Genomic DNA, 19010 nt, shown 5'->3' with positions numbered 1-19010 from the left:
CACACTGCTGTCCCAACTACCGTGTCTTCCCCACTGGACTAGGATTATCACCATCTGTCACCACAGGGCTGAGCTCAGAGTATCACTGAAGAAAGGGCTACCTGAAAGGGGACCAGATGTCTCCTTGGTCCATAGTGAGTTTTGCTGGATCCTGAGAAGGTGACTACAGTCCTTCACCTTTTCATCTCTGCTTTCCCTGGGACGAGCATCTTCTGAAACTCCGAACAGTGAGTAGACACTAGCAAACGAGCCTTACCCTCTGGGTTATGTCTCCAAGGCCCTTGTCTCGGGACACTGCCTCATCTCCAGAGTGTTCTTGGGACATATTAGCGACTGTGTGTGGCCGTGGGTCAGACCTCATCTCTAGGCTGTCTGTATCTGTCAGTAACTTGCAGCTGTGTATCGACTTCGTTCCTTGTTCTCAAGCGCTCTGACAGTCAGAGTCTTGTGGGTCTCAGCCATGCTATTGGCCAATTAGCCCCCTTTCCTCAGAGACTGGTACTTGAACAAGGTTGCTTCAGAAACACTTCTTTCTGGTTGTAGCCTCAGGGATGAATCCCCCCCTCCTAGTTCCCCTTGCTGCATTAGCCCCAAGAATTCAAAAACACAAGGAGAAGGTATATGTAGGAGAGTTCCGAGGTTTGTGGGTGTTTGAGATAAAGCCTGCCTTTGTTGCTCAGGCTAACCCTCTGACTGTTCATCCTCCTGCCTCAGCCTCCCGCACATAGCTGGGATTACAGGGCACTACAGCTCCCATCCCTGTTCCATATTGGGTCATTTCGGATTTACATTAAAAAATACGTTCAAAGTACAATAACCAAATTGTTCATGATTACACAGCGATACATTTTCATGAGAAAAAAATGTGAAACTCAAAAAAATGTTAAGAAAATCGTGACTATTGCCTGACACCTGATCCTCGGATGAATAGCCTTGTAACCCCATTAGTGCCCCAGTACCCTCCACACCCCAGGGTCTATGTAGGCAGGCAGATCTTTATCAATCATTCGTTTCTTTCAAAATACACCCTCTCCAAATTCTCTGATGACCTATCTTCTAGAACCCAGCAGCTGGAGAATTATGGATTTTGTTTGAATTATCCAGCCGCTTTTCTTTTGCCCTCCCGCTTCCCTTCGCCTGGCCCTGGTTAAGAACTAGGATTTCTCTTTACTCTCTCCCTGACAGGCCACCTGGCAATCCCAGCCAACCATTTCCCTTTGCTCTCCCGCCGCTGGACAGCCTTCCCTTTAAGGCCCACCCCTCCCCCATGCCCACGCCTCCTCCAAGCCCCACCCTCGGTCCTCCCCTTTAAGGACTAGCCGAGGACGCAGAGCAGCCTGTGACGCGGCCGCCGCCCCCGGGCTGCTACTTCTCGGCGCGGCGATCCCCCCCCCCCTCCCCCGGCCGGGCCCCGCCGTCCCGCGTTCCCCGGAGCGCACGTCTCCGGGGGGAGGGAGCAGGGCTGGTGGGCGCCCGCGGCGCACAGCGGGACCCACGGGGCCCCGCGACCCGCCGAGCCTGGAGCCGGGCCGGGGCGGGGCAGCCGGCTCCAGCCCGGAGCAAACTTCGCCGCCGGGCGGGGCGTGGCGGGGACCCGGGCCCGAGCCGGAGGAGGGGGCGGCCGCGGCCCCCGCCTCTGCGCGCGAGTCGCCGGGCACCATGCTGTCGGACTCTCCCGGCCAGACCCCGCCGGCGCCGTTCCCCAGCCCGCCGCCGCCCGCCCCGGCCCAGCCGCCGCCGCCGTTCCCCCAGTTCCACGTCAAGTCGGGCCTGCAGATCCGAAAGAACGCCATCACCGATGACTACAAGGTCACCAGCCAGGTGCTGGGCCTGGGCATCAATGGGAAGGTGCTGCGGATCTTCGACAAGAGAACCCAGCAGAAATTCGCCCTGAAGGTAAGTCTGGGCCGCCGTGGAACACGCTGGGATCGGTGCAGCTTCCGGTCACTCCGCGAGTGATCGGGACCCGAGAGGACTTTTGGGGACTGCCATGTTGGGGTGCGAGTGGGATCCAGCCGGTAGCCACGCTTGGGTCCGAGCCTCTGCTCGCTTCACCCGGCACCGAGGCCACGGTGGCCCCATCCTCCTCCCTCCCTCCTTTCTGCGGGCACAAAAGGCCCTTTACTCATTGAGCTGGTTGGTCGGTCGGTTTGGAGAAGTTCGCTCTCTGAGGTTTACTTAACCCTGCTCCTTATTTGGGAGCCGGAAAGTGACTTAGCTGTCCGCGGCCTCGCGAGGTCGGCGCTCAGTGGTGGGGCGCGTCTGCGCTGTGTTGGAGACAGGGGACCCCGCCTCCGTGCCCCGCGATTGTCTGGAACCGCCAGCGCCTGGCCTGCTCTGCCCCGCAGGCTGTGCCGCGCTGTTTCCATTGCTCCACGCACCGTAGGAAACCTTTTCTGTAAGGCAGGCAGGCTGGGCCCAGTGCTGTTTCTGCAAGCCTAGCTTGGTCCTGGTAGCTCGCGACTCAAGGCTGGAAAACCTATTCTTGCGTTTCGGAAACGCACTCTTTTTTTTTTTTTTTAATCTCTCCAGGTCCATCTGTCTCTTTCTGTGTCTCGGTGTCTCTGTTTATTTGGTAGTGGAGAATGGGGATTTCAAAAGGTCCCAGTGAAGGGAGAGTCTGTCATTCAGGGTCCCTACAAAGTTTTCTTCTTCCAAGGGTTTCAAGTTACACCATGTCTCTAAAGGTCACTATCAAGTTTCTTTCCCCTGGGGTGTCTCAATGATTGGAGGAGCGAACTGCTTCCTGTGTTATATTTTTCTCTTCCCCTTCAGCCCACACAGCTTGCTTTGTTTCAGCTATTATATACTACCCATGAGTTATGGGTGAGACTGTTGGCATATACCTTCAGTTGGACTAAAACCCTTTGGTACTTTGTAGGGGGCGAGTAAGTCTAGTTTCTATTCCAGGATATTGTTTTTGCTGTCTTCATCCTCAACATCAGATTTTTTTTTTTAAACTGTAAACTCTTGCTGCAGGATCTCGGTTGTTGCTTGGTGTTGAATGTCGGGGCGGGACTCTTATCCCTGCCGTGAATATTGCAGTTTTTGTACTTTTCCCTCCCCTTTCCACCCTTATGGTTGGATTGATGCAGCTCTGACCTTGGGGACTGGAGATGTGCGAACAGTTTGACCACAGTTAACTGTATGGCTGAGGAAGTGACAGATGTTCTTTCCCGGAAAGATTTCCCCCTCCTCTGAGATGCCATCTGCCTTTACCGATCAGCAGGCTGGGGGGACACTGGCTGTTGATTCTCTTGGATAGTTGGAACACAATATAAAGACTTGACAACAAAACCCCTTCCCCCTTCCTGTTCTGCGGCACACACCATCCTAGCCTGTCAATTCAGACCCTGGTGTAATTAACAGAAGAGAAGTTCGTGTATTTTTTTCTCTCTCCTTTGAATAGGTTTGAAAGGGAAAACCCTAGCAGCACATTAAACAAATCCTCGTGCTTCTCCTCTAGTCAGAGTGGGTGAAGATTGAAGCCGGAGTCTGTTTTGACAAGCAGCCTGCTCCTGGATCTTAGGAGCTGACTCAACTGTTAAATTGCAGATTTCTCATACGTCCATGAGTTAAGATTTAATAATAGAGGAAGGAAGGAGAGCCAAGATGCTTGGAGAATGGCAGCAGAGCAGGCAGCAGCGCTTTCCTACCCAAATATTGGCTAAGACATAATCACAGCTGTGGGGGAGCTTGTTAAAGGAAATCCCGGCTCAGTGACATGCACCACAGAGATTTCTGCGTGTGACACTTCAAAACTTCAGGTGTTGAGTCGTGAAACGATTTCAAAACAAGGAGCCTTTTAAACGCAGCATCAAGGGAAGAGGATCTAGTGAACGGGCTGCGTAGATGACCCTTTGGAGGCTAAGAAAAGACGAGACCTGTGCTCTGTAGAGTACCCTGAACCCATGCGGAAGGACCCAGGGCATAGTGTGCCCCAGCAGCCTGGCTCTTAGGGGATTTTGGGAGACTGCCGTCTTGTAGCCCGGAGATAGGATAGGGAGCGAAGGCTGCTCACAGGTTCTGCTCTTTGTCCTGTTAAGCAAAACCAGAGCTTTAAAAATGATCCAGAGATGGCTTTGCAGTTAGGAGCATTTACTGCTCTTACAGAGAACTGTAACTCGAGTTCCAGGAGTTCTGACAGCCTCTTCTGTTTCCTGTGCTCACACTTAGACAATCGCTGCACACACATACATGCCGGCAAAACACCCATACACATAAAGTAAAAATAAATAAAGGAGCCAACTGGCCCTGCTGCTTTCCCATTGTCCTCGCTGGGAAGCTGGTGTTTAGATGCTTTTGATGGGTGCTGTCACTTTGCTTCATCACCCTCCTCGCCAGCCTCTGAGTCACAGGTAGAAGCCAGCTGACAGGCAGCACCGTCCGACACATTCATTCTGCAGATGAGAAAACCAAGGCCCAGAATGAGGGCATGACCTGCCCAAGGCGAGTGGAGACTCCTGCCGTTCACTTGCTGGAGGCAGGAGCTGAACCCGGTTCTTGTTTGCAGTCTCAGGCCCCTCCCTGCTTGTGGTTGTAGTGGTCTGGACAGGAATGCAGCTGGTTACTGTTTCACAGTACCTTGAGCCTGAAGAGCTGCTTGACCCTATTGGCCCATTCGCTGGACGGAAGACACTGGTGGTTATGTGTCACCTCTCAGTTGTAGTTACTAAAGTTGGAGAGGCAGCTTCTAGACCATCCCGGCAGCTCCATGAGTTTGGATCTGTAACAAGTCCCCCCCCCCAATTAGGGACTTTGTGATAGAAATACTATTTATTATTCTTCGGAGATTCTGTTATTTCTTTGGTAGGGACACCTAGCCTCAATCCATTTGTGTATGAGTTGGCTATATTCCCTGTGGGTCACTTGGCTGCATTCGACTTCACCGTATCGTGGTGACGCTTAGGCATTAGCTGAACAAATTTAATTAAAGCCCGTACTATTGTCCCACTCTTCTGCTCAGTGCTGATTAGGTGAAGCGTGTTATTGCTTTACAAAATAGGGAATGTTGTCGCAACTTATCTCTTGTTTGTCTTTCCATTGCGTAGACTAGAGGAAGCCAGGTCCTGCAGTTTCTTCTCTTTCTCCAGTGTGTCTCCCTCACTAGGTCATTTAAGTGCCATAGTGACGTAGCTGCTTTTGGTATCAGAATGAGATTAGAGCCTCCCACCGTTGGCCAGGACATCGTTGAAGGGCAACACCAGCACCCTCACCCGCCCTGCCCCCCTGCACAGGCAATGTCCTCCTTCTGTGTCCTCACTGGAGAGATGACTGATAGCGTGGCTGGCAGGGGCGGTATCGCAGTTTGACGTGTGCTGGATGGAAACATGAGGTGAGGAAAGTCTCGTGATCATGCCGCGCGGTTTGGTTCCAGGTAGTTGACAGTTTGCGGAGCGTTTCCCATGTGTTTATTCGGATAGTGCCCTGTAAAATGTGGGGGGTCAAGAAACCTATTTGGAGAAGGCAAGATTGACAGATGTAGGCAGCATTGTCAAATATGGTAGTCACTGTTTGTATATGGCTGTTAACATTAAACGTAGCCCACATGAAGGCATCAAACCAAATAAACAATGCAGCTGGCAGGCACAGTTTGAATGTCAAGAAGACCCATCTTGGCCATCCTTGCAGAGACGTCTACTGGATGGACTTTTCTGGCCTGGGGGCTAAATTGTGTGACAGGAATAGAGGATTCTGAAAGAGGGACGTCTGTGAGGATCGATGACGCTGAGGGACACTCTGGCTGTGGCAGTGGGAACTTGCTGGGCCTCTGAGGAATGAGTGGGTCTGCCAGAAGTTGTGAAACTGGCTGCAGCTAGAGCTGAGGGGACGAGCAAGAGACCAAGTAGGTCAGGAGCCGTGGGGCCAGATCAGAACTGAATTTACCTGTCTTTGGGTCAAATCAACCTTAAAGGTTTTTTTTTTTTTGTGGCAGGGTGGGTATGAGGGAGGGCTTGTGGATGTCATAAAGAAAGGGTCGGCATCATTGAAGTTGGGGTTTGTGGACTTTTCGATGGACGGATCAAATTTCTGCCTTCAGAGGACATTTCCCACTTTTGGAAGAAGATTTCAGGCATGCTGTCCTGGTCGTGACCTCTCTCTCTCTCTCTCTCTCTCTCTCTCTCTCTCTCTCTCTCTCTCTCTCTCTCTCTCTCTCTCTCTCCTGAAACAGGACTCTGGGCTTCTCTGATGCAGGATTAGAAGTGGGTTAGTTCATGGCCCTTTTTCATTTGTGAATTCTGGGCTTTCACAGAATTTGAAAACTCTCTAGTTAAACTACTGTTGACTGAAGGGAGAAGCAAACCGCTGTGCGGCCTCAGGGCTGCTGATTGGTGGGGTCTGGGAGGCGGAGTGCTTTCTTTGGAGGAGGGGAAGGCATGGGTAGCTCTGCTTGGAAAGACAGGGAGTTAGGATGTTATCAGTGGAGCAGGTGCAAGAATGGATGCAGGAGCCAAATCCCCGGTCTGGAGGCAGGAATCAAGACGTGAGGGGTCTGTGTCAGAGGCATGACAACTAAGGTGGGCAGTGTCAGCTCCTAGAGCCCAATAGGCTCTCCTGGGTTGCTTTTGGCATCGCAGCCCACACTGGCCTGCCTCCTTTGTGCTTCTTGCCCTCTGAAGGGTCATGTTGAGGTGTCGTCCCCCCCCCCATCCCTTCTGTGTGGTTCTGGGCCTTGGATGGAGGTGAGTAGTCAGGGCAGAGTTATTTGTGTTTGTGGGGACTGGCAACTCCTCTTGATAGTTGAGTAATAATGGGTACTCCTTGGTCATCTTTGTCACCTCCTCCATCCGCCTGAGGAAGAGACTGGGCGGCTGAGGAAAGCACAGTGCTGTGTCCCAACATCTGGTTTGCTTGTGGGCAGCAGAGCCATGTGCTGTGAAACCTGCTCTTGGTGTGGGTTTCTTAGACTGTTTGGTTTCCAGCAGGGAGTGGTGCTGGTACCGAAGACATCATCAAACTCAGGTTCTTGGTCTCCTCACACGTAGCTTTTCACATAGCCCTCCTTGTAAATGGGGGCGTGGGTGAGGAGAAAGGGCCCTTACTATGTGTATTAGTAAGACTGAAGTGTTTTCTCTAATCATCAGGACTGATGCCCCTTGGGATCTTTAAGACTGACAGTATATATTTTGAAGTATATAAGTTCATATGTAAGTTCAAATATAAATACACAGAAATATAAATGGGAAATATTTCTTATTCATTTTCAAGGGTTATATTCTAGATAAAAATGTAAAAAAAAGTATCAAAACCAAATAGTAGCAGCAACAAGAAAAAAGAAACAACCCTAAACTCTCAAATGGTCTAGGTTTTATGCCTTGTTAGTTAATTGTGTGACTTTGAACAGGTTGTTCACTTTCTGGTGTCCAGCTGCCTCCATCGAGAGCTGGCGTCTAGCTGTCACCAGGCAAACACTGGTAGTGTGGGGTGGTACAAGAGGCCATGCTAGAGGCCAGAGGCCCATGGCAAGAGAGATGCTTGCTGACTAGCTCTGTGTTGAGTGGCCAGCAGTACCTGGGCCAGTGTGGATGCCCATTCCATGGGTGTAATGTGTCTTTACTGAGCAGCTGCTCTCTCCCATAGGAAAGCTTAGAAAGTATTTCAGCCCACTGCTCAGCAGAGAGGATGGCTACATCTGTTCTTGCCTTGAAACTAGAAGAATCTTAGTGGAGTGTCAGTACAAGGTGGAGATGGGGGCTCTCCTGTTTTACTTTCCCCAAGTTCTTTGCCATTTGAAGTCAGGGGCATTTGGAGGCCACTGTGATTGGCTGTGAAGGAAGGCTGTGTTTACATTGGGGCATCTGACTTGGGGGTAAGTATGGCTGAATTGTAGCCACACTATTGCTGCTAGCTGGTCTTTCTCTTGGCATGAATGAGACTTCATTCACTTGAAGGAGTGCCTTTTAATCCTTCCAGGCTCAGTTATGGGCAAGGGACTGTTCTGAGCCTGTTGATGGGAACTGGTTCCCAGAGTAGATGAGGATATTGGGGTTTCTGGGTGGGACCACTGACCCTCAGAGAGGGCTGGGGTTTAAGGAAGCCAGTGTGGGGGCACATCTCGAAGAGCTTACCTTTCCTCCCCCGCCTGTCTGTGCCAGGCTAGAGCAGTGCATGGTGGGATCTTGTGTGCTAGGCTGGCCTGCTTTTCTTTGGAGGAGGAGTGATCATGAGGTTGGGCTTGGTCTCTGGCTTTGTTGTGTTCTTGGAGACTTTATTCTGTGGTCCAGTAAACATCTCCACGTGCCAGCTGGGAGGTGGTGGAGCCTGGGACGTGTAGCCTCAAGGTCAACCTCTGTTTGTATGGGATGTTCTTCAAGATGAGAAAAGTTACATGTTTATCCCGCTGGGAACTTGAGCTCTGCAGGGGGGTCATACGAAAGGGCATCTCATCCTTGAGGAATGTCTTCAGGCTTCCTGACGAGGACCAGTTGGACTCATCAGGAAGGAAGAGTGGCGACTGCAGGTGTCAACTCTGTGTAAGGTGATTCTGCCTGAGCAGACGGGAGGGAGCTGTGCCATTGATGCCTTCCTTCTTGTTTATCTTCACGCTGAGTCTTCCCTGACTCTGACAGACACATCTTTTGTCCCTGGGAAGAGAGGGAACCCGGGGGTTCTGGCTTCTGCTGACGCTGATTCCTGCTCCTTCCCTTGGTGCTCCTTCCCCTCCCTGTTCTTTGTGGCAGGTGATTGAGTTGGTCCCCTCACTGGCATTGTGATTATCCATGTTATTGGGAGCCTCCCAGACCCTCCTGGCCATTTACAGCCTGGCCTCCTGCCTTGGACCCAGGACTCATTTCTAGTGTCTAAAAATAAGCTCACCACCGCAGCACTTTTTATAGCCAGGCCCGGGTTTCTGTCCCAGGTCTTCTTGCCACACACTGAAATGTTTATCTCATTTTTCACCTGTGCCCTCATTCTGCGCTCTTTTCCCTTCCAGCCTGAGCTTGGTGGGTAGTTCAGACCCTGGCTGTGGCTTCTCCTGGAGCCTTGATTCAGTTGGACAAAGGCTGTAAGGGGGCGTCCTACTCATTCCCCAGGGAGAGGACCCGACAGAGGAAGATGAGCAAGGTTTTAGACAGTTAGGCCTTCTGCTATGTTTGCTTCTGGCTCTGCTGCTTCTTAGCTCTTGCCAGTGGGCATGAATCTGCCCCCAGTACCTACCGTGGGCTGGGACTCAGTGTGCTGCCTCTCTGTCCTCTTGTCCTGTTCCTAAGTTACACTCTCCACCCCACATCCTGAAGTATGACCTCATTCTGTTGACTTCCAGGAGTAGCCAGGCCCTCCCTGGTTTTCTGAGTATCTCCTTGATGAGTTGGGCCAAGGTACTTCAGTGCCTCAGCCTCCTAGGAAGGGTACAGAGAACAGAAGGCCTTTTACCTGCTCACTGCAATGGCAGAGGCATCGATTGTGTCCTTCGAGGTGAATCCTCTCTTTGTAGCTGCTGGGGTTCAGTGGAGCAAGTGAGGAAGCTGTGCTGGTAGAGCGTCTTAGCTGGAGACACCATGCAGGGTATCTCCTTCACGTCTGTCTGAGCGTTCCAGTCCCTGGACAGGTGCTGATACAAGTCATGGCTCAGGTCCATGTTCTGTGTCTGTTTCCTAGAATCAAGGTGTATTGCGGGGTAGGGTATGTGGGACTAGTGATAGGAGCCAAGAGGTGGGACTTGAGGAGTCCTCTGCCTCCGTGGAGCTAACTATCTGGACCGTGTTTCACCCACTGTCCTCTGTGTTCTCTTGTCCCCAGGGCCTCATTTCTTCTACAGGGAACACTTTATCGACCATGACCCACTGGCCTCTAGATGGGGGAGGAGCTGGGTGTAGTTGCTAAGAGTTTATTTTTAACTGTGACAGAAGGGGCCCCTGTCCTCAGAATAGCATGCATTCTCTCTCTCCCATCGAAGCCTTCCTCTTTGGCCTCTAATTCTTAGGAGAAAGCTTGTAGACTTCTAAGGAGCTTGTAGACTTCTAAGGAGCAGGCTCTGCAGGAGCTGGGGAGGAAGACACTGAAGGAGGAGCCTGCCCATTGCTTGCCCTGCCTGGCTTCTGTAGAGCTCAGAGGGTGTTGTGGGGGAGTGGAGGGTGGCCAGGGCCATGAGTGGAAGGAACTCAGAGCATCCTAGGAATGCGGGCAGACAGGCGGAGACCACTCGTGCCTTGGTGTTGGAGAGGCTAGGCTAGCCAGGGGGTATCTCATGCCTTTCCCCTCCTCATTACTTGCATCTAGGCCCCTGGCAAGTCAAAGGCCCCAGTAGAGAGCACACTGTATCAGAATCTTTTTGTTAGTGTTCCTTCCTATGGAAAACTTGGGCTGGGCGGTGGCGCACGCCTTTAATCTCAACACTCGGGAGGCAGAGGCAGGTGGATCTCTGTGAGTTCGAGACCAGCCTGGTCTACAGAACTAGTTCCAGGACAGGCTCCAAAGCCACAAAGAAACCCTGTCTCAAAAAAGAAAAAAAAAAAAAAAGAAAGAAAACTTGGTGGCCACGAGGCTCACAAGCATCCATGCTGTCTCCAGAGCTGGGTGGGGATGTTTAGCAGCTTCATGCCCTTCCCTTCCCCTGCACTGTAGAGGAGTGGGCCTTCTCCTGGATCTCACGCGTGCTGTGGCTCAGATTCTTTGAAAGGAAGCGAGATGGAGTTAAGGAAGCAATGGAGAGATGACAGGCAGATGGGGGCAATGACTCAGTCGGCAGTGGAATGGAAGTCTTTCCCTTGAGCTCCTTGGTGTGCTCTGGGGATCAGTTTGCCTAAAGCCCAGCTCTGATCCTGTAGCTTCCCCATCGGGTCTCTTCTGCCTGTTAACTATAGTGATGTAGCCAGATGCCTCCCAGGTCTGGTTGTGACCACTCCTCCCCCATGCTGGAGAGTAAGTTTACAGTTTACTGAGTTTGCGCAGTCTCTCTGTTCTTCTTTGCCCCCTCTCCTTTTGCCACTTTAGCCACCTCAGCCTTTTCTGTCCCCACGAAGGCTGCTCTATCCTGAAGTCTTTCAGGCTCAAGCGAGTCTTGAAGCTCACCCAGCTCAGCAGCGTGGCATGTGCTTACCATGTGTGTGAAAGGCCCTGTTCCATCCCTAGAATTCTTTCTTGCCCCTTCTTCTTCCAAAAAGGAAGTAGAAAAAAAATGGAATCTGTCAAACCCAAGAGACCCTTCCCTTTCCTAGCACGTCACATTGTGAGTTTCTCCATGAGCAAGATATTTGCTCAATATTAGACCGATGGTTAATTCCTTGGAAACTTACGTCTTTGGTTTTTTTTCTTTCTTTTCTTTTCTTTTTTTTTTTTGTTTTTTTGAGATAGGGTTTCTCTGTGGCTTTGGAGCTTGTCCTGGAACTAGCTCTTGTAGACCAGGCTGACCTCAAACTCACAGAGATCTGTCTGCCTCTGCCTTCTGATTGCTGGGATTAAAGGTGTGCACCACCGCTGCCTGGCTTGTTTTTTTCTTGTATCATCTTTTTCCTTTTTAAAAAGTTTATAAGCCGGGCGGTGGTGGCGCACGCCTGTAATCCCAGCACTTGGGAGGCAGAGACAGGCGGATCTCTGTGAGTTCGAGGCCAGCCTGGTCTACCAAGGGAGTTCCAGGACAGGCTCCAAAGCTACAGAGAAACCCTGTCTCGAAAAACAAAAAAAAAAAAAAAAAAAAAAAAAAAAAAAAAGTTTATAAAATACACTATTTATTATATATTTTGCGTACGTTCATGCATGTGTATGTGGGTGGGTCTCTCCTTTTACCTTATGGGTTCCTTGGGTTGAACTCAAATCGTCAGGTTTGTCAGCAAAGACCTTTATCCACGGGCCCCTCTCACCAACCATAAAAACAAAATTCAGGATTGGATGCGTGGTAGCACTCAGAGCGGGACAGTGCTGGCTGGGCTCTGTGGGGTTTAGCTAGGGGTATATTAAGACCCTCCCCTGTCAGTGTTTGTCCCTGCCCTGTCTCCTGGCAGCTGCTCCAGACGGATCTTCTGGGCCTGACTCAAGGAGGTACTGCGCGTTTCTGTTAATGGAATTCTCATTCTTAATGTGAGAATTACAAGAATTAATGTTTCTCCCTCTCCCCTTCCCTGCTCTAGGCCCCCACTTTCCCCTTCCCTGCTCTAGGCCCCTCACTTTCTCTCCCCTTCCCTGCTCTAGGCCCCCCACTCTGCTCTCTGCGGAGACCCCCTTCTTGCGTGTGAAGTGTGCCAACTCCCCTCTAGTCCTGACTAGCTCCAGACCCACAGCGGACATAGAAGCAGGCTGTTTCTGTCTGCTGGCTTTGGGCCTGTGTGTCGCAAGACAGACCAGTGTTGAGCGTCAGATTGCCTGGTCTGAGGTCAGAGCTCTCAGTCTCATGGGGCCACTTATCTCCCATGTCCTGCAACTTGCATAGGAAAGAGAACCTGAGCAACCTGGTTTCCAGCCCTACCATTGTGGCCCTGAGCAAACCCTACACCATGTTTGGATTTCCCTCAGTTTTTCTGTTTGTAAATCAGAAGGCTCAGACTTGGTTGGCAAGGCTGTGCACTGAATGCCTTTCCTTCAGTTTTCCATTGCCGGGAAAATGCCTTGATGCTGGGGAAGAAGTGGTAGCTGGGTCGGAGGGGGCGAGGTAGCTGTACAGGAGCCCTCCCCTACCAGTTGTTTTTGTAGGCCAGTGTTATTTTTATCCTCCTTTTGGCTGCAGTATTTTTATTCACCCACCCAGTGTTTGTGGATGTTTGTTTTCCCCCATGATGCCTCCTGTCTTCCCTGCTGACTGGCCATCAGGGCGCCCAGATGGCTGGATTAGCCTGGAATGGGAAAGTAGTGGTTGTCATCCCCTGGGGTTTGCACCCCCTCCGTGTCTCTGCTGTGTGAGATGAGAGGAAGTCGGAGGCTTGAAGTGTTCATTTATTCTTGTAGACCCCGTATTCTAAGCAAGATTTGCCTTAGGCTATCTTCCGTCCCCCTGCTACCACATCCAGAATGATTTGCTACTTAAGGAAATTAATTAGGTTTGGTAAGATTGCTCACTGGGTACCCTGCTGCCATGCCTGATCTGAGTTCGATCTTTAGAGCCCACATGTATGTTGTGGCATGTGTGTGTCTTACCCCTCCCCCCCATTGAAAATAAGTTAATAAGAAAATTAGTAGTGCTGAGAATAACCTTTGTAGAGCCACATGCTGACTTTGATCCATACATCACCTTCTGTCATTCAGAGCTCTGTGGGTGCTCAGCTGCTCTCAGGCTTCTTGGATTAATCACAATTCTTCTAGAGCAGGTGTGATAGAGGGCAGTGCAGCAGATGCTGTGTGCACCCCTGTGAGTCCTTGCTTGTAGTGGTGCTGCAAGGTAGGAGTCTGTTTTCTACAGAGGTGGAAACATGTTCAGAATAATTAATTCATTAGCAGTTACTGCACACCAAGTGTGAAGCATTATTTTAGGTTCTGGGGACATATTAGCTTATAAAACAGAGAAAACCCAATCTCATCTGCAGAGGGCTTGTGTTCTGTAGGGGAAGACAGAACACAGTAATTGAATGATACAGCTTGTCAGATAGTAACAGGTACAAAGGAGAGAATAAAAAGGGAAGAGGCTCTGAAATGCCAGGAACATTTGTCTCATTGTTTCCCCCTGGCCGGTGTATGTGTGTGTTGTTTTAGTTTTTCTTGGCAGGTAAGGAAAGGTGACTGACTTGTGGGTGAACCTCAGACGTGCTTGGTAGAGGAGGCATGTCAGGCAGAAGGAAAAGCCAAGGCCAGAAGCTGTAGATGTGAGAATGCCTGACTCCACGCTTTTTTCCTTTTTTGAGACAGGTTTCATGATATAGCTCGAACTGACCTTTCATCATTTATAGATTGTGGCCTTGTCTGTTCCTTCTGCCTGTTTCACCCTCTTCTGCCGAGTGTGGGCTACCTTGCTTGGTTCTGAGAATGCCTAACTCTAAAACCTCTTCTTTTGTAGTTCACAATACTGTCTCCAAGTAGTTCTTCCATGGTCCCATTATTTTAGAACATAGGTGACCTAGCAACTAATGCTTTATTTTTAATATTTATGAAATGCTTTTCGTACAAATTGCTTCAATGGTAAGAATAGTTAGTAGACCTTGTCTATAGGAACTTAACAAGTTTGGGTGTTTTTGTTTTTTGAGACAGTGTTTCTCTGTGTAGTCCTGGCTGTCCTGGAACTAGCTCTGTAGACCAGACTGGCCTCGAACTCAGAGATTCACCGTCCTCTGCCTCCCGAGTGCTGGGAGAACCATCACTGCTCGGCTGGAAGCTGACCATTTTATACAAAGTGTATAAAATGAATGAAAACAGCCATGGCCACTCCAGTCTATCTTGAGTCTCCTCTGCTCTGCCACTCAGCTTTATTAATAGATCAGTGAAAGGCGCAGGGAGCGGGTGCTGTGTAAGTAGAAGAGAAAAGGCCACAGCTGGCCAGTAATACAGCATACAGAGTCACATGGGTGAGTCCCTCAGACAGGGCAGTTAGAGGTGGGATCGCTGCCTGGTGCAGCCCAGGACACTACATGGACACACACCTGAGACAATCTGTGGAGGGTACAGGCAAAATTATAGCCAACAGCTGGGCTGTAGCAAGTGGGCGGGGCTGCAGGCTGCTCCCTTTTGTTTGACCAAGGGGAGAATGTTTCTGTTAATTGACTATCTTAAGAGCTGACAGGAGTAGAAACCGGTAAAGAGTGTGGGAATGAAATTGCAGCAGTGTTTTTTTGTTTTTTTCTCCTCCCTGGGCCTAGGAGTACTTTACATCGTTAATTGTATTTAGGCACTAAGTGGAGGCAGACAACAGTGCCCAGCCCCCGGTCACCTCAGCTTCTGGCTTCCTGTCGAGGGCAGGGCTGGGAAAGGAAGGTCTGGCCGGTAATGCAGTTGAGAAGTGAAGCAATGGGTTAGCCTCCTTTTTTTTTCCCTAAGCATGTGCTGTGACAAAGGAAGTTGCAACATTTTTTTTTTTTTATAGAGTAAGAAAGAGGGAAAAAACCCATCTTCCAGTAAACTTCAAAAAAAAAAGTGTATAGTCTTGGATGGTCTGTTGTTCACCCACCCCCACCTCCCTGTCCCTTCCTTGTGTAGTCATTTTAGGACTTTATTTCCCATCTGCACTTTCTGTCCTTCTCTAAGAGGCTGTCCGCGGAGCAGACTAGCTGTGTCTAGATCTAAAGTGGGAAGTGGCCATGCCTTGGACCGAGGATCTTGAGAAGGTCCCTGTCTCCAGCTCTCCACCGACACGCACTTGGAAGGTTGCTGGCACTCCTTGGATGTTGAGGGCTGTTTGAAAAGATGGCCCTGATGCCCATCTAGTGCTCTTCCTGCCACCTGCGTCTGTGTTCTTGCGGGATTGCATAAGGTTGGCACAGCTTTTGTTTCTCAACTCAGATAACCACCTTCTTGGTAGATTTGAACTGTGTATTTAGGCAGAAGCAATGGGTGAGAGGCAGAGATCAAAAGTTGGACAACTCATGTTAATGTGTAATTTTGGTCATGTTTGATTTTGGCCTCTGGGCTGGAGTTGGGCAGAAATCCAGCTGTATTTGGAAAGGAAGAGATAGATTTTCATAATGAAAACTGAGGTTTGGAAAGTCGTGGACTTAACTGACTTCCTGTATTTCTTTACTCAGATGCATTTTCTTTGTCTCAGCTTTCTGTATGTCAGCATAGCCCCCAAATTCCAGTACAATCCAGCCTTGATATTCCAGCTGTAGTCCTCTAAGGATGCTCTGGAATTCTTGGGAATGAGGTCTTCTTGCAGGTAGGGTGCTGGGTTGCCCAGGGCAGGCATAAGCCGCCTGTGTTGTTGTCCCAGGAAGAAGGAGGTGAAGTTCTCTGGGGTGAGGGTCTTTGTTCCCTGGGAGTGCTCAGGTACTGGAGACACAGGCTGCTCCTGTCCTGCTGCTCCCTTTGGAGTTAATCAGTCCTGTCTTCCGGCTGGGGAGTAGAGGGAACGGGTCATAAGTTTCACTTCTGTGACTCCATAGTTGAGTACATAAGCCCTTTTCTGAAGAAACCTCTCTGGCCAATATGAGACCACCTCTCATTTCTCACATGTAGTTGTTTAATTGAAATCAAGTAAGCCCTACCTCCATCTCCAGTGCCTAGTAGTCGGCTGGTGGCCACGGTATGATAAAGCACAGGTGGAGGACATCCGTCATCACAGAACACTTTCTAAATAGAGATGATTGCTCTGGTCCAGACTTACCTAAACTTGGAGGGGACTCATGGAAGGGCACCTAGAAGTCAATCATTTAGAAAAAGATCTTTTCAAAGCATTTAGTCTGTCTGTTTCAGGCAACATCCCATCATAGAGATGTTCATGTAGCCCTGTGGCCCCAACAGACTGCCCATCAGATTCACGTGTGGATAGCATGTGAAGGCGTGGCTTTCTGGGCATTGTCCTGTGTTTTATGGGGTCCTAGACTTTGCAGAGAAGTATCCAGAGTGTGTATCTTAAAAATATTAAAAATCTGAAGTTAGCATGCAGAGATGAATTTCATTCTGGCATTTCTTTAAAAATATCTAATTCATTTTTATTTTCTATATGTATGTCTTGGTGCACATTTTCTATGGTGCCCACTTCAGAGGTCAGAGAATATCCTTGTGGAACTGGTTCTCTTCTTCTGTCTTGGTGTGGATTCCTGGGACTGAACTCTGGTCTCCAGGCTTGCACGGCAAGTGCCTTTACGTGCTGAGCCTATAGTACAGCATTTTCATAAGACAAAGTAATTATGTATTGTTCTATATCATCACCCTCCCCGACTACTAATGCGTATTTTTAGTATATTCCCAAGTCAGAATTGCCAGAGTCTGTCTAGCCTATTTTTAAATTCTTTAGTGACAGGAGCTTTATTCTTTCTCAGGGAAGCCTCACATATTAAAAATATTGTTAGAACTTTTGTTTACTGAGTAAAAATCTTTTCAGGAGCCTTATCTTCTTCAGACCCATGACAAAATTCGTCACTTCATGCCTTGTGTTTAGTCTCAGCAGATAGTCAAGTGTGCTATAGTGTGGACCTTGTCAGGCATGTTCTCAGGGAGCCTCAGTAGCCAGGAGATGCAGAGAAGTAGCACCATTCCCAGGATCCTTTGGCTGTCAGGCCTGGTTCAGAGGCTGAGAAGGATCCAGCTGGAATGGCTGCAGGTACCTTTTGCCTCGGTGCGTCCTTTCCTGCTGCCTCTGCTCTGCTTGGTTCGCACAGGCCCTCAAGGATGCCTATCTGCTTCTTTTGGAGACCTTGAGGAGCTCAACTGTCCGTATGACTTCTGTTTAGAGACCTTCAGTAGCCTTCCCCTCCACTTCCTAAGCATACACCCCTAAATCTGCTGTGCAAGCAAGTTGGGTTTGATCTCTTTACCCTCCTTTTCCCAGGCATTTACTCCCTGCTCTGCGGCACGTGGAGATACCCCTTTATTTTCTGTTGACACCAACCATGTGCTCATCCTTCTGCATCCTTTTTTCTGAGGTTTCTTTCGTCCTCTGAGACTCATAAGATCTTACCTGCCCCCATTCTACCATTCCAGGCAAAACCAGCTCCAGATGGATCAGTGGCAACTGATCCCGCATGCATGGTTGCACAAACCCTAATTACTCTTACCTCCACATCCTCTCAGCTAGCTCAGCTTCGAGACCACAAGTCGTGTGGTCATTGTTTGGTATTCCCACATGCAGGCCCAGTGCCCAGAAGTCTTCAAGGTGCAGTGGTACGGCAGGAGTGGAGCAGTATTTTTGCCTCTTTGTTCCTCCTCATAAGGATTTTGAGGAGGCTCTCAGGAGAGCCGGACCCCATTGCTCCGCGCCAGCGTCCTCACCCTCGGCATCAGCTCCAGTGAGAAAAGTGCTGTTTAGTGGCTGATAATTAGCAAGCAGCACTCGGGCTTGTCTGGCTCAGAGGCAAAACTGGTATTTAAACAATAAAGTGTTTTACATCAAGTATTTAAGTACCAGCTTCAGCAGCAACTGCTATAACGTAGCCCTACCCAGCTACGGTGACAATAGGGGTGAGTAGAGCTGAAGAATTTCCCATAGAATAGAGGGGAAGGGGTCTGGATGGGTGCTAGAAGGAGCTGACCAGGGACTTTGATTTTGCTGTCTGGGCTGGGGCTGCTTGGGGAGTGGGGAAGTTAGAGAAGGGCTACCAGCGGTCACTGAGTCCAGTGTCTCCCAGGCTGTACTAATGTTGCTGAGTGTGCAGGAAGAGGATTTGGAGAGAGAGGATAGGAATGAACTCAGACATCTATTCTAAGGTAGAAAGCACATGAAGGGATTTTTATTTTAAAATTTTTATTGTTTATTATTATTATAATATATTGTTATTATTATTATTATTCCATGTGCCTGCATGTATGCTGGTGCAGACATGGTGCCTGCGGGTGTTGGGTTCCCTGGAATTGGGGTTACAGTTGGTTCTGAGCTACCATGTGGTTGCTGGGAATTAAACCTAGGCCCTCTGGAAGAGCAGCCAGTGCTCTTAGCTGCTGAACCGTCTCTCTGCCCTGTGTTTTTATTTTTTAAATAGCGTTTCTTCAGTACTGGAGATAGTTCATGATTTTTTTTTTTCTGCTGCAGCTGAGATGGTGGGAGGAAGGACTGGTGTGGGCTTCCTCCCTTCCAGGACACACAGAGCTGGAGGAATTCCCCGGCCTCTTGATGGTGCTCAGACACTAACCACAAACAGCAACTGTCAAAGGTGTTCTGAGAAACACATGTGCCAGGAATACTCTTTCAGAGAAGAGCAGCTAGCTCGCAAGAGGCTTCCTGTGTGTTGGGTAGTGTTTGAGATTGCTTTGCTCCCGGTGTGTGTGTATGTGTGCCTGCACACGCGCGCGCATGCTCATGCATGCACCTGTTTGTGCTCAGCCACACAGATAAGTGGTGATACCTTTCAGGGTCAGCTTCATTGAGAACAAAGTACAAAGTCCACACCCCAGGAAGGCACAGAGGCGGTCAGAGGCTTATTTTTTTGTAAGTTCATCCCAAGGTACAGGTCCTGTGTTTTTCCACTGAAAGCTGGGATCTATTTAACAAATAGTTTGCC

General features: G+C 49.6%; 1 protein-coding gene across 1 annotated transcript in view; it reads left to right on the top strand.

Annotated features, from left to right (window-relative positions):
• Positions 1-1342: 1342 nt before the first annotated feature.
• The window catches only part of Mapkapk2 (MAPK activated protein kinase 2), a 47484-nt gene continuing 29816 nt past the window's right edge, over positions 1343-19010 (top strand). Inside the window, exon 1 of the mRNA XM_075987848.1 lies at positions 1343-1896. Within this exon, the coding sequence (XP_075843963.1) occupies positions 1660-1896 (237 nt within the window). The 5' untranslated portion in view covers positions 1343-1659. The remainder of the gene's footprint in view (positions 1897-19010) is intronic.

Source organism: Microtus pennsylvanicus, chromosome 10 (genome assembly GCF_037038515.1).
Source record: "Microtus pennsylvanicus isolate mMicPen1 chromosome 10, mMicPen1.hap1, whole genome shotgun sequence".
Lineage (NCBI taxonomy): Eukaryota > Metazoa > Chordata > Mammalia > Rodentia > Cricetidae > Microtus > Microtus pennsylvanicus.
The sequence above is the reverse complement of the archived record's forward strand: the minus strand, read 5'-3'. Positions and strand labels throughout refer to the sequence as shown.